We start from the raw sequence: 13,974 nt of genomic DNA, 5'->3' as shown, positions 1-13,974 counted from the left end.
ACATATACATACAATGGAATATTACTCAGCCATAAAAAGAATGACATTTTGGGGCACCTGGGTGGCTCAGTTGGTTAAGCATCTGACTCTTGATCTCAGCTCGGATCATGATCTCACTGTTCATGAGTTTGAGGCCCACGTTGGGCTCTGCACTGACAGCCGGAGCCTGCTTGGGATTCTGTCTCTCTCTCTCTGCTGTTCTCCCACTCTCTTGTGCTCTCTTTCTCAAAATAAAGAAATAAACTTAAAAAAAATGTCATTTTGCCATTTGAAACAACAGAGATGTAGCACAAAAGTATAATGCTAAGTGAAGTAAGTCAGAGAAAGGGAAATACCATATGATTTCAGTCATATGTGGAATTTGAGAAACAAATGAACAAAGGAAAAAGTGACAAACCAAGAAACAGACTCTTAACTACAGAGAACAAACTGATGGTTACCAGAGGGAGGTGGGTGGGGGGGATGGTTGTGATAGGTGATGGGGATTAAGAGTACGTTTATCATGACGAGCACTGTGTAATGTATAGAATTGTTGGATCATTATATTGTACATCTGAAACTCTTATATGTATGTTAATTATACTTATATTACAAAAATAAACATTAAAAAAGGTAAAGATTAAAAATATAATAAAATTACACATATTATGGTATGTTTCCCCTCAGCCAAAAGATCTCTTGTACAATCATTTCCAACTATTCTGTGACTTGGACTGGCATCTGGGGTCACTCAGGATACATTCTATTCTTCCTCTACAAGACGGTCTTTTAAATATTTCTCTTAAGTCCTTTTTACTGTTTTTTTTTTGTTTCTTAAATTAATTTCGTTATTTTAAGTATCTTATTTATTATGTGTTTTTAAATGTTTATTTATTTGTTTTGAGAGAGCGAGAGAATGTGCGAGCAGGGAAGGGGCAGAGAGAGGAGACAAAGAATCCCAGCTGGTTCTGTGCCATTAGCTCAGGGCCTGACATGGGGCTCAAATTCACGTACTGTGAGATCATGACCTGAGCTGAAACCAAGAGTTGGACACTTAAACCGATTGAGCCACCCAGAAGCCCCTTTATTATGGTTTTAAGATCTTTGAGGAATCTGACCCAGATCTTAGGGCACATGAAATATCAATAGCATATTTTTGAGTGTATCAAATCCAACGAAGAGCTTCTACAGGAAAAAAGGTTTAATTTAGAAAGCGTTACACTAGGAACATCATAAATTCTCAATTTAGGCAGTTTCTCATTTAGTATGTGCTTTCAGTGTTTGGCATATATATCTTGCTAGAGGAACAATATCGTGAATGTAAAATTTAATTATTTGAAATCATATGCAAATTGAAAACAAATATCTTAGAGCAGGTCTTTTGCTGAGTGTTCTACTGTTGGTTAAGGGTTTGGAAGTGCAGAAAGTTAGAGAGTTCTGAGTCACTGGGGAAATGTTGACTTTATGTACAGGCCAGGTTATTAGCACCATTGCCTTTCCACACCCTACGTCTTGCCAGTTGGAGTTTATACTGCCTTGAACTTCAGAACTTCCTTTTACTCTCTCCCTTAGTCTCGCATTGTTACAGCAATTGTAATCCAATCAGAACATTGTCCCAACATCACTGGAAAACCTGAGAAAGGGATAATGGAAACTGTGACTATTTTATGTAAAGCATTTGTTTAATGACTGATTAGAAGTCAAGCAGCATCAGGAGTAGTGCACATACAGTGAGGTCTTTCGCATTGACAGTAAATGTGTGTCTTCATGTGGTCCTCAGAAGCCATGTGGGGGTGTTTCTACAACAAGGGCCTGCATAGCTGGGGAGATGTTCAAAATTATGATATATAGTCAGCTCTAGGCCAAATTGTTCATTAAAGTAATTAATAGATCTTACCTGGGGTAGAGCACCCTTGGGTACCTCAAACAGAAGCACACTGTGCCAGGTAATGTCTTGGGCAGCTTTGTGCTGACTATAGATACTGGAGAAGCCAGTCGATTTTAGGAACATTATTTGTTATCAGTAGTTCTCAACTGGAGGTGATTTTGCTCCCCAGGGGACATTTGGCAATGTCTGATTTTTGATTATCACAACCTAGTGAGAGGGTATCTAGTAGATGGAGAGTGGGACACTGCTAAATGTCCTATAATGGACAGAACAGCCCCCCCCAATAATGAATTATCTACCACCAAATGCCAGTGGTGCTGAAAGTGGGAAACCCTGCTTTATCCTGAATTGTTCTAATTAGAATACCTAAAAATCCATGATTCATTGACTGACAATGCCTATTATGTGGCATGATATCTGGGAAGAAAACCAAAATCTCAAAATGATGCCTGTGAGAGAGACTTCTGTGTGAATTATGGTGATCCCACGATTGTTTTCTATGTAAGACTAAATATATTATCATGAAGGAGAAAAAAAGGAATCATCTCTGCTTTAATTGTTTGCTAAAATGTTTCTAGGAAATTTCTGCAAGTACTTTTCTTTATACTTGTAGTAATTTTCTCATCTGTTTTTGACTGAAGTTGGATGTAAGAATGTCAGAAGTGCTTTTTGTATACTGATCCAAAGAAACAGCAATCCGATTTTTGTGTTCGTGGAAACTGAGGTATGTTATTTAAGATCCCAGTGATTTGGTGTTCCCATTTCTAATAGGGTGAAGGTGTTAATGGAAAAAGACCTTTAGGATGATTAGTTCAATCTCAACATACTACAGAGGAGGAAAATTAAGACCCAGAGAAAATCTCAGTGACAGACTGAAAGAGCACCTCCAGGTTGAATGCTGAGAGGCATCTTTTGAAAGAAATCTTTCTTGAAAAAGTAGCCTTAACATACAATCAACTTTATCATCTTGGGGAGGTCTTTCAGTTTCACAACGCACCAGAAATATCATGACATTTCAGTTCTTGCAGGCTTTGATGGTCTCACTGGACTTTTAGTTGGTTTGTGGGCTAAAAAGATTTTTAGGCTAGAAGAGTAAAGAAGATTTTATTTTAGCTGAGTAATACCTGCCCTATGGAGTTGTTGGGGAGATTAGAAATAATACATGTAAAATGCTCAGCACTGTATTCACTACATGCTGGTTAGGTAATAAAAAATAGCAATTGTAGTGTTGGTTTTGATAATGTGGAAACTTTGAACTTGCTGGTGAATTACTGGTTTAACACTATGTCATGCATAACATCTGAGATGTGCATATATGTTTCTAAAGAAGTATTTATTTGTTTTCAGAAATGCCTAAACCAGCTATTTTTGACCCAGAAGGTGGCTCAGTGGGTTAGTGGGAAAATGCAGCTCTGTGAGAAATCCCAATGTGTTTGGAAAGGTATGGGGCAAAGATTTTGTTTGTCTTTCTTTCCTACCCTTCTCTCTCCCTGCCTTCTTCATTCCTTTTTTATATTTATTAGACTAATAAACATAATTATAAAATTCAGATAATTCTCTCTCCCTGCCTTCTTCATGTCTTCGTTATTCTTCTTTATCCATTCATCAGTTGGTGGACATTTGGGTTCTTGCCACGGTTTGGCTCTTGTTGATAATGTTTACAACTATTTTCTAAGTAATATTTGTAAACTGCTCTTTTTTGAGATTTTAGACTTTATCATAACTTTCTAGCAGAGTAGATAACAACTTAGTTCTCCTGCCTCACTCACCTCCTTCAATCTACTTATATCACACTTCTAAAAAGTGGGGGCGCCTGGGTGGCGCAGTCGGTTAAGCGTCCGACTTCAGCCAGGTCACGATCTCGCGGTCCGTGAGTTCGAGCCCCGCGTCGGGCTCTGGGCTGATGGCTCGGAGCCTGGAGCTTGTTTCCGATTCTGCGTCTCCCTCTCTCTCTGCCCCTCCCCCGTTCATGCTCTGTCTCTCCCTGTCCCAACAATAAATAAAAAACGTTGAAAAAAAATTAAAAAAAAAATGAAAAAAAAGAAAAAAAAATAAAAAGTAAACAACCCCTCACACAGTTGAAAATCTGTATATAACTTTTGACTCCCCCCAAACTTAATTGCTAATAGCCTATGGTTGACTGGAGGCCTTAATAATTTGGACAGGTGATTAACACATCTTTTGTATGCCATATGTATTACATACTATATTCATACAATAAAGTATGCTAGAGAAGAGAATGTTATTAGGAAAGTTATAAGGGAAAGAAAATACATTTATATTACTGTATGGTATTTATAAAAAACAATCTGCATATAAGTGGACCGTAGCAGTTCAAACCCATGTTGTTCAAAGGCCAATTGTATTCATTTCAGGTATAAAACATAATAATGTGATATTTGTATATATTGTTAAATGATCACCACAGTAATTCCAGTTAACATCCATCACCATGCATAGTTACAGAATTTTTTTTCTTGTGATAAAAACTCTTAAGGTCTACTCTCTTAGTAATTTTCAAATATGTAATCCAGTATTATTATTATTATTATTATTATTTTAAATTTTTTTAACATTCATTTATTCTTGAGACAGAGAGAGACAGAGCATGAACGGGGGAGGGTCAGAGAGAGGGAGACACAGAATCCGAAACAGGCTCCAGGCTCTGAGCTGTCAGCACAGAGCCAGACGCGGGGCTCGAACTCACAGACCGAGAGATCATGACCTGAGCTGAAGTCGGCCGCTTAACTGACTGAGCCACCCAGGCGCCCCTGTAATCCAGTATTATTAACTGTAATTGCCATGCTCTACATTACATCCCTATGACTCTTATTTTGTAACTGGAAGTTTGTACCTGTTTTTTTTTTTTTTTTTTTTTTTTTTTTTTAAATTTTTTTTTTTTCAACGTTTATTTATTTTTGGGACAGAGAGAGACAGAGCATGAACGGGGGAGGGGCAGAGAGAGAGGCAGACACAGAATCGGAAACAGGCTCCAGGCTCTGAGCCATCAGCCCAGAGCCTGATGCGGGGCTCGAACTCACGGACCGCGAGATCGTGACCTGGTTGAAGTCGGACGCTTAACCGACTGCGCCACCCAGGCGCCCCTGTACCTGTTTTTTAAAAAACCTTTATTGGCGGTGCTTGAGTGTTTCCAGCAACCTTGCAGTTTTACTCACAACTGTAGGTCTTCATGGCTAACACCAAGGCTGGGAGTATTAATCTACTTCTTGGTTTAGCACTGTGAAGCTCTTACGCTTTTATCCAAAGGCATGTGGTCATAGAGACCACAAATTACTTGGGTGGGCTCAACACCTATTCATTTATGTCATTTTTAGTTTGATCACAAGCCAGGTGGTTGTACAGATGAAAAGACAGTGGCCTGTGGTTTATACTTAGTTGGGTCTTTGGATGAGAATTAAAACTGAGCCCAAGATATGACCCTGACCTCAGATATTCACGGGTAAAACTAGCCAGAAATAACTTTGCATGCTCTGGTACAGAACCAGTGAGACAAAGAGCTGAAATAAATGAACCCACAAATGTTTACTGACAAAAACTCAGAGTAGTGTCTATCAGGTAATTGTTGATGTGACAGACAATGGATATGCAGAAATCACTTTGATTTAAAATTTTTTTTTACATTTATTTATTTTTGAGAGACAGAGACAGAGCATGAGCAGGGGAGGAGCAGAGAGAGACACACACATGCGTGCGCACACACACACACACACACACACACACACACATGCACAGAGTCCAAAGCAGGTTACAGGCTCTGAGCTGTCAGCACAAAAACCCATGCAGGTCTCGAACCACGAACTGCAAGATCACAACCTGAGCCGAAGTCTGACACTTAACCAACTGGGCCACCCAGGCACCCCCAAACTACTTTGATTTTAAAAACTCAAGTGACAGAATAAATATTCATAGTATGATATAAGGTTTCTGTGGGCTTTCCACAAGGTCTGTTGTCACATTTGGGTCTGGCACTCAGGCTTTTTATTAAAAAATGCCATGAAATATTTTTTAAATACAATTTATTGTCAAATTGGCTTAGAGACAATACCCAGTGCTCATCCCAAACCATGAAATATTTTAAAAATTTTTGTTTCAATGAATACTGAAGTCTTCCTTTTTTCCCTTTCCTTCTCCTGCAACTTGTAATTCAGTTTTATCAGGAGGACTACTTTCTTTCTCACTCTGTTATCTCTTAATCCCTGCAAGGATAAATATTATGTTCCTGGATCATAAAGATATGTAGCTGTGTTTGTTTCTTGTAGCCTGCAGAGATGGAGTCAGAGATGAATCCTTCCATCTTAAAAGATTCAATGGTATAAACTATTCCATACTGCAACCAGAGGTGAAGTTTCATCTTACTGGTCTTCGAAATGACTATTGTAAGTTATTTTTTAGATCATTAATTAAAAAGTTGAAGTGACACATTGTATCCAATGTGGTGGCATGAACTTGAAATTTGATTCTGGAAGAACCTGATGGTCCTTGTGCCTCATGTCCCAAAGCTGTACCATCTAAATACTGTTAATATAGTTTGCCTTTTCCTTGTACAAATTTCACGTTTGGAATGGGTACTGTTGGTGTTGGGAGGGCATGAGCAATATACATATTTTTTACTGTATTAGAATGAACTGAGAAAATAGTGGCCTATTCTTATGCATATATTTTAAACAGATAAATCCAATCAGTCAGCAGCCACATGGGGTCTTCTCGTCATGTGCCTACTTTATAATCTAGTTGGGAAGACAGGACTAACTCACGTGGAACTTCTAGCAACATGCCAGTGTAGAATATAAATAATGAATTGTGGGATGAAAGGAGCTAGTTCAGTGATCTTTGGATCTATGTCTAGAAAGACTTTGTGGAGATAATCACACTTGAGCTGGGTCTCGAAAAATGGGTAGGACTTGGAGGGGTGGAGGAGAGAAGACAGAACATTTTTCAGCAACGTTGTTAGTTGGTAGTTAATGATAATGGCAATGAAGAGGATACACTGGGGACTGGTGAACAGGTAGGTAGATGCAAATTTTGTAATCACATAGGTCCCCTCCACCCTCCTCCCCCACTTTTTTTAGGTTACTGTAGTTGTTCTGCATTTTATGTCTATGAACATTGAAAACTCTACTATTGCTATAAATTTTACTCTAAAAGTCCATACATATTTGTATTTTAAATAAAAGAGGGGACAATGGTCTTTATATTTACCCCAGTATTTACCAATTCTACTCTTCTCTTTCATTCCTGAAGATCCAAATTTCTGTCTCATATGATTTCCCTTCAGCCTGAAAAGCTTCTGTTAGCAATTCTTTCAGATCCGGTTAGTTGGCAAAGGCTTCTCTTATACTCCATTTTATGATATTTTTGCTGCATATAGAATTCTGGGTTGCCAGATTTTTTTCTTTCAGCATTTAAAATATACTGACTTCTGGCCTCCATGGTTTCTGGTGAGAGGTCTAAGGCCATTTGAAACTTTGTTCTCTTGTTTCCAGGCTGACTCCACTTACACATGTTAGAATCTTTGAATATTATTCCACAGGACCCTGAGGTTTTGCTCATTTCTTTTTTCAATTTCTTTTCCTATATGTTCTTCAGACTGGATAATTTCTGTTGATTTATATTCAAATTCAGTGACTCTTCCCTCTGTCATTTCCATTCTGCTATTGAGCCCATCCAGAAGATTTTTCAGATACTGTATTTTTCAGTTTCAAAATGTCTATTTTATTGTATTTATGGCTTCTATTTTAGTTTTATAGTTTCTATTTTTCTATTCCTCTGCTTCTATTTTCTATGTTTTCATTCATTTCAAGTAGGTTTTTCTCTACCTCATGGAGAATAATCTATTCTATTCTGCTTGTATATTCTATTATAGCTACTTTAGCATCTTTATCTGATAATTCCTATAACTGTCATTTTAGGTTTCTCATCTATTGATTATATTTTCATTTTATATATGCCCAGTAATCTTAAATTGTGTCCTGGACATTGTGGATTATATGTGATATTAACTCTGGGTCCTGCAGAGAATGTTGTCATTTTTGTCTTAGGTTTATTGGTCTTGCCTTTTGTGGGTGGCCTTTTAAGTCTCAGATCAGTTTCTTCAGCCTTGATTATGATGGTTTGGGTCTATCCCTTACATATAGGGATCAGAATCCAGGCTGAGACCTAAATGGAGGCTTCAAATCTCAGTTCAGCTCTAAAAGTCTTTGCTAAGCTGATTTGAGTTTTCCCTGTCCTGACACAAATTCTGGGATAGGCTGAGATGTGTGTGGGTTCCTACTTTCACCATTAGAGGGTGCCTTTCTGTGTCTCTCTCCCCTCTAGGACTTTCTCTCCACACTTTGGCCACTTCAGTCTTCTTTCCCTGGCTCCTCTCACCAGAGATATTTTGACCTTTCTATTGGAGTTTGGGCTGCTGGTGCTACTCCATGACTGGGGCCCATCCTCTGGCAAAACCATGTGAGAAAAAAAGTGAGAAACTCACCCCTTGGCAGGTTGCTTCTTCAAGTTTTGACTCCCTTACTTAGTTTCACTGCTTTTGCTTATTATCCAGTTCTCAATGTTTTTTTTTTTTATTTTGTTCAGAGTTTATGGTTGTCATCAGTGGAAGAGGTAGGTTATAGGTGGCTTAGGTCACTATAGTGAAACTGACATGCTTCACAGTTTTGTACTGATATGTATCAATCAGGATAAGAGTTTTTGTCTTATAAGAAATAAGATACGGTCATATGTCAACTATTTCAATTAAAAATAAATAAGGTAGGATACATTGAAATTGTTTAATGTTTATTTATTTTTAGAGAGAGGGAGAGAGAGAGAGAGACAGCATGAGCAGGGAAGGGAGCAGAGAGAGAGGGAGACACAGAATCCGAAGCAGGCTCCAGGCTCTGACCTGTCAGCACAAAGCCTGACATGGGACTTGAACCCACAAACCACGAGATCATGACCTGAGCCGAAGTTGGAGGCTTAACTGACTAAACCACACAGGCACCCCTTGGTAGGATACATTTTAGAATGTGGTCATACAAATATGGTTTCTTTTGGCAGTTAAAGAGTTCTTAGAGTATAAGCTGGAGAATGCTGCTAGGAACTTTCAGGTATCATATATAAGTCAGTGACCATTTCTTCTAGATATACGTAGTTGGGTGGTATTTTGGTTAGAAATGATGGTGGCATCTATCATATGGATATTGTAGGCTCAAGGATGTCTCCATAAGAGCTATGTGCCTTCCCCTTATGTTTATTGCAATATTATTTACAATAACCAAATTATGGAAGCAGCCCAAGTGTCCATCAATAGATGAATGGATAAAAAGATGTGATACACACACACACACACACACACACACACACACACACACGTATATATATATGTACATATACATATCTATATACATATGATGAAATATTATTTAGCCATAAAAAAGAATGATATCTTGCCATTTACAACAACATGGATGGATATAGTTTTTTTTTTTTTGATGGATATAACTTTAAGTGAAATAAGTCAGTCAGAGAAAGACAAATACCATATGATTTCACTCATATGTGGAATTTAAGAAACAAAACAGATGAACAAAAGAAAAAAGAGACAAAGCAAAACCAGACTTTTAACTATGGAGAAGAAACTGATCATTACCAGAGGGGAGGTGGGTTGGGGGATGGGTGAAATAGGTGAAGGTGGTTAACAGTACACTTACTGGGGCGCCTGTGTGGCTCAATCAGTTAAGCATCCGACTTTGGTTCAGGTTGTGATCTCATGGCTTTTGAGTTTGAGCCCCGCGTTATGCTATGTGCTGCTAGCTCAGAGCCTGGAGCCTGCTTCAGATACTGTGTCTCCCTCTCTCTCTGCCCCTCCTCTGCCCACGCTCTGTCTCTCTCTCTCTCTCAAAAAATAAATTAACATTAAAAAAAAAGAGTACGCTTACTGTTATGAGTACTGAGTAATGTGTAGAAATGTTGAATCACTATATTGTACACCTGAAACTAATATAACACTGTATGTTAACTACATTAGAATTAAAACAAAAACAAAAACAGAACAAAGGGCCAGATAATTTCAATGAAAAAAATTTATGGACTTTTAATTTTTAGTGTTTGTTAGAGAAGGTACATGGGTGGTAATAATGGTAGATGAAACTTGGAAGTTCTCTAAATGACTCTAAATAAATATATTTGATGTAAATAGTATGCATTATTACTTCTTTGTGAATCTTGACACAAAGTTGTAGTTTTTATTTTTGAACTTCTAATGATCTGCTTGCATGGGTGATTCTATTTTCCAACTGACTATGGGAAAGGTATTAAATTTGTTCATCTATCTATAAAAAAGTTGTTTATTTGAAAATTACTTTTATTTGGCTGAATAATTACCCTAATATGAACATCTTTTCTTATAGATCTCAATATTCTAGATTGGAATTTTCAAAATCTTGTTGCTATAGCCCTTGGATCCTCTGTGTACATCTGGAATGGGGAAAACCACAATAAGATTGAAAATATAGACTTCACTCTCAATTGTAACTATGTATCTTCTGTGTCCTGGATAAAAGAGGGAAACTGCCTGGCAGTTGGCACCAGCGAGGGAGAAGTACAAGTAATGGATGTTTTTTTTTCTCCAAATGTGCTCTGTGTAATTGCTAGATTTCTAAAATTGACATTTAATAGTAAGTTAATACACAATAGAGAAATTATATTAGTTGTGTCATTTGAAACTATGGAGAGTGAGTTGCCTAGGTGGCTCAGTTGGCTAAGTGTTGGACTCTTGATTTTGGCTCAAGTCATGATCTCATGGCTCATGAGATCGAGCCCCACGTGGGGCTCTCTGCTGACAGCACGGAGCCTGTTTGGGATTCTCTCTCTCTCTGCCCATCCCTCACACACACACACACACACACACACACACAGACACACAGACACACACTCTTTCTCTCTCAAAATAAATGCAAAACAAAAAACAAACTACGGAAAGTGAGAGTATACACCATTCTGATTCTTTTCTGAATGTCATTTAATGAGGACTTAAGGATACTCTAGATCATGACCTGAACTGTAATCAACAGTCAGATGCTTAACCACCCAGGCAACTCTATATTTACCTTTTTAAAAGTCTTTTCTCTGTTTTTTTTCAAATTACAGTTGGGTTTGTAGACACCCCAGTGTTACGACTTTGGAGAGATGAAGATAACCTTCAGCTTTCCTTTTCCACCTCAAGCCATGATCAGGAGTAGAGTTACTTAAAATAAATGAATTTTTCTCTGATAGCCTCTCTGAAGTGTGAATTTACCAGTTTTAATATATTTACTTTCTCATGTATTATTATTATTATTAGCAATAGTGTAAACAATATTGCTCATGTGTTCAATGACTTTGGAGGGCCACAGATGGCACTCACTACTTTCTCACCTCTGCGGTGATATTGGATGCTATGAAGGTTATGTCATGATTTCTTCTTATAACAAAGTTCTCTTTCTCATATGGGTCAGAATATCATTTATAGTGGCAGAAAAGGAGTTTCTTAGCCTGTCGGTGGATTTCCAGATACGAAATTCCCACAATTTAGAAGAAACTATAAGTATGAAAGTCATTTGCAACATGTGGCTTCCCACTGAATTCACCTGGGGAAGTTTAAAATAAATACCATATCCACAGACTCTACCTCCCTCATTAAATCAGAATGGCTAGCATCCATAGCATGCTCCCTAGGTGATGGAATATACAGGCAGTGTGGAGAAATGCTGCCCAACGTTAAAGGTGCTCACTGAGCTTTCCTTTAGTACAAGGGCTGGCTATATCAACATTAATTGGCTGTCAGGCCTTTGAGAATATAGTGGGCTGTGAAAATTTTAATGCTATATACTCTCCTTGTTAATTTTTTTTTTTTTTTTTTTTTAGCTATGGGATGTGGTAACTAAAAAGCGGCTGAGAAATATGCTTGGTCATTTGTCAGTGGTTGGGGCTTTGAGCTGGAATCACTATATTCTTAGCAGGTAAGAAGCATCTTATTGCAACCAATTATATTTATATCATCAAAGGATTATGGGGGCTGAGTGAACAGAACTATAATATTTGAAACCAAAACCAAAACAAACCAAAACAAAATAGGCTATTAGTTAGCAGTTATGACTCTTCCTTCTCAGATATTCTGATCTTCTGGTGATGTGAGTGGTCCAGTGGCCACAGGTACCATGGTGGCTATGCGCCTACACCATATGCTAGTACTGGAAAGTGAGGCTCAGGATTCAGTAAATTGTTCAGACAAAATGTAAAACTGTTTAAGCAAAAAGTTTCTCTGTACCAAGTAATACCTATTAGAGGGATATTTTGTTGAAATCAAGTATTTATTCCTATCAGGATCAAGACTTTGGAATATGTTAAGCTTTCTGAGGTACGTTTCCAATTCACAGACCCACAGACGTCAGAACTGGACGGAACCTCATAGAGTAGCCAGTTCTGTGGTTCTCAAACTTGAGCATGCATCAGCACTACCTGAAGGGCTCCTTAAAGCACAGATTGCTGGCCTCGGGGAATTTGATACAGTAGAGCTGAAGGCGCACCGATAATTTGCATTTCTAATTTTCAAAGAGATGCTGATGCTTTATCATTTTTGAGAACTACTGGTTTAGTCTGACTACTTCTTTTAACCAGAAAAGTTAGGTGACTTGTCCCAGTGATCCTAAATCATTGATCTGAAAACATATTGCTTTTAATAATTGCCATTCATCTTTATACTGTAGATTTTTTTAAATGTTTATTTATTTTTGAGAGGGGGGTGGTGGTAGGGAGGGGTAGAGAGAGAGGGAGACAGAGGATCCAAAGTGGGCTCTGTGCTGATAGCAGAGAGCCCAATGCTGGGCTCAAACTTACAAATCGTGAGCCAAAAGTCAGATGCTTAACCGACTGAGCCAGCCAAATGCCCCTATATGGTAGTTCTTAAGATAGGTTTAAATTAAATAAATTCCAAAGCCTTTTTATAATTTCTTTAAGTGGCTAAGATATAAATTTGAGATTTTAATACCTTGTGATTATAAGCCCAACCTAAAAACACTTAAAATACCATATAAAGGGCTAATCATTTACTGTGAGAAGTTGTAGTGAGGTCAGTTCTATATTTGAATTCCTTTCATGGGCTGCATTGTTTAATTTTATTATCCGTGAGGAAAATGAACAGATCCTTTTCTTATAATAATAGCAATGAACATTTTTGGAGTACTGTGTGCCAGGCATTGTGCTATACTGGTTATGCGTGTAATTGTGTCTTAATCCCTGCAACAACGCTATAAAGTGTTTTCTAATCCACCTCCCCCCACCCCCAACCTTTTCTTAATGAAGAAACTAAGACACTAGCCTGAGGTCACATGGTTAGTAAAGGGGGCAGAGTCAGGCTTTGAACCCAGGTTGTCTGGCCGCAGAGCCCATATTGTTCATCAGAATGCTATTCAGTGTGGTGCCTGAATGGTTTTTAAATATGATACTGGATTGTGAGAAATTTCAGAAATAATTGAAGGTAGTTTTTTACTTGCTCCTTGGGGAAAATTAAACTCATTCAGAAAGAGTTCATTAACTTTGATAGAGGGGTAGGATCTTTACCATTATTTGGATCCAAATCACTAAGACTGAGTAGACATTATCCACTGATTTTGAATCACATTGCAGTTTTTCTGTGACATTCAGATAGTTTTATACCCTTTTAAGATATTAGTAGCATTAACAAAACTAATAATGGATTTGTAGCTTAAGAGAAAAAGGACATAATACATTTCTATGTCTGACATTTTGCTATAAATACATAAATATATTTACTAAAATATATTTAGTATATATACTAAAACTATTTCATTGGGATAATAGGAAATATTCTGAGTTCCAGGAAAGTACTATTTCCTAGGTTCGGTACAAAGACTCCTTCCTGAAAAAATAGGGTAATCTTTTAAATTTATCTTTTCTATAGCTGCTTGCATCATAGTAAAGCCGTTAGAAATATCTATCAAAGGATATCCTCTCGATACCCAGATTTGAAAGTCTGCCCCACAAATTTTTTTCACTTGTGAAAACAATAACCCAGGCAGAATCCTCTATCGTGACTAATACAAAGA

General features: G+C 37.7%; 1 protein-coding gene across 1 annotated transcript in view; it reads left to right on the top strand.

Annotated features, from left to right (window-relative positions):
* Positions 1 to 13,974, top strand: part of CDC20B (cell division cycle 20B) — a 48,928-nt gene that overhangs the window by 26,348 nt on the left and 8,606 nt on the right. Inside the window, exons 5-8 of the mRNA XM_043590504.1 lie at positions 3,215 to 3,308; positions 6,148 to 6,264; positions 10,279 to 10,475; positions 11,774 to 11,868. Of these exons, the coding sequence (XP_043446439.1) occupies positions 3,215 to 3,308; positions 6,148 to 6,264; positions 10,279 to 10,475; positions 11,774 to 11,868 (503 nt within the window). The remainder of the gene's footprint in view (positions 1 to 3,214; positions 3,309 to 6,147; positions 6,265 to 10,278; positions 10,476 to 11,773; positions 11,869 to 13,974) is intronic.

This window comes from Prionailurus bengalensis, chromosome A1 (genome assembly GCF_016509475.1).
Source record: "Prionailurus bengalensis isolate Pbe53 chromosome A1, Fcat_Pben_1.1_paternal_pri, whole genome shotgun sequence".
NCBI lineage: Eukaryota > Metazoa > Chordata > Mammalia > Carnivora > Felidae > Prionailurus > Prionailurus bengalensis.
Note: the sequence above shows the minus strand (reverse complement) of the source record. Positions and strands in the feature narration are given on the sequence as shown.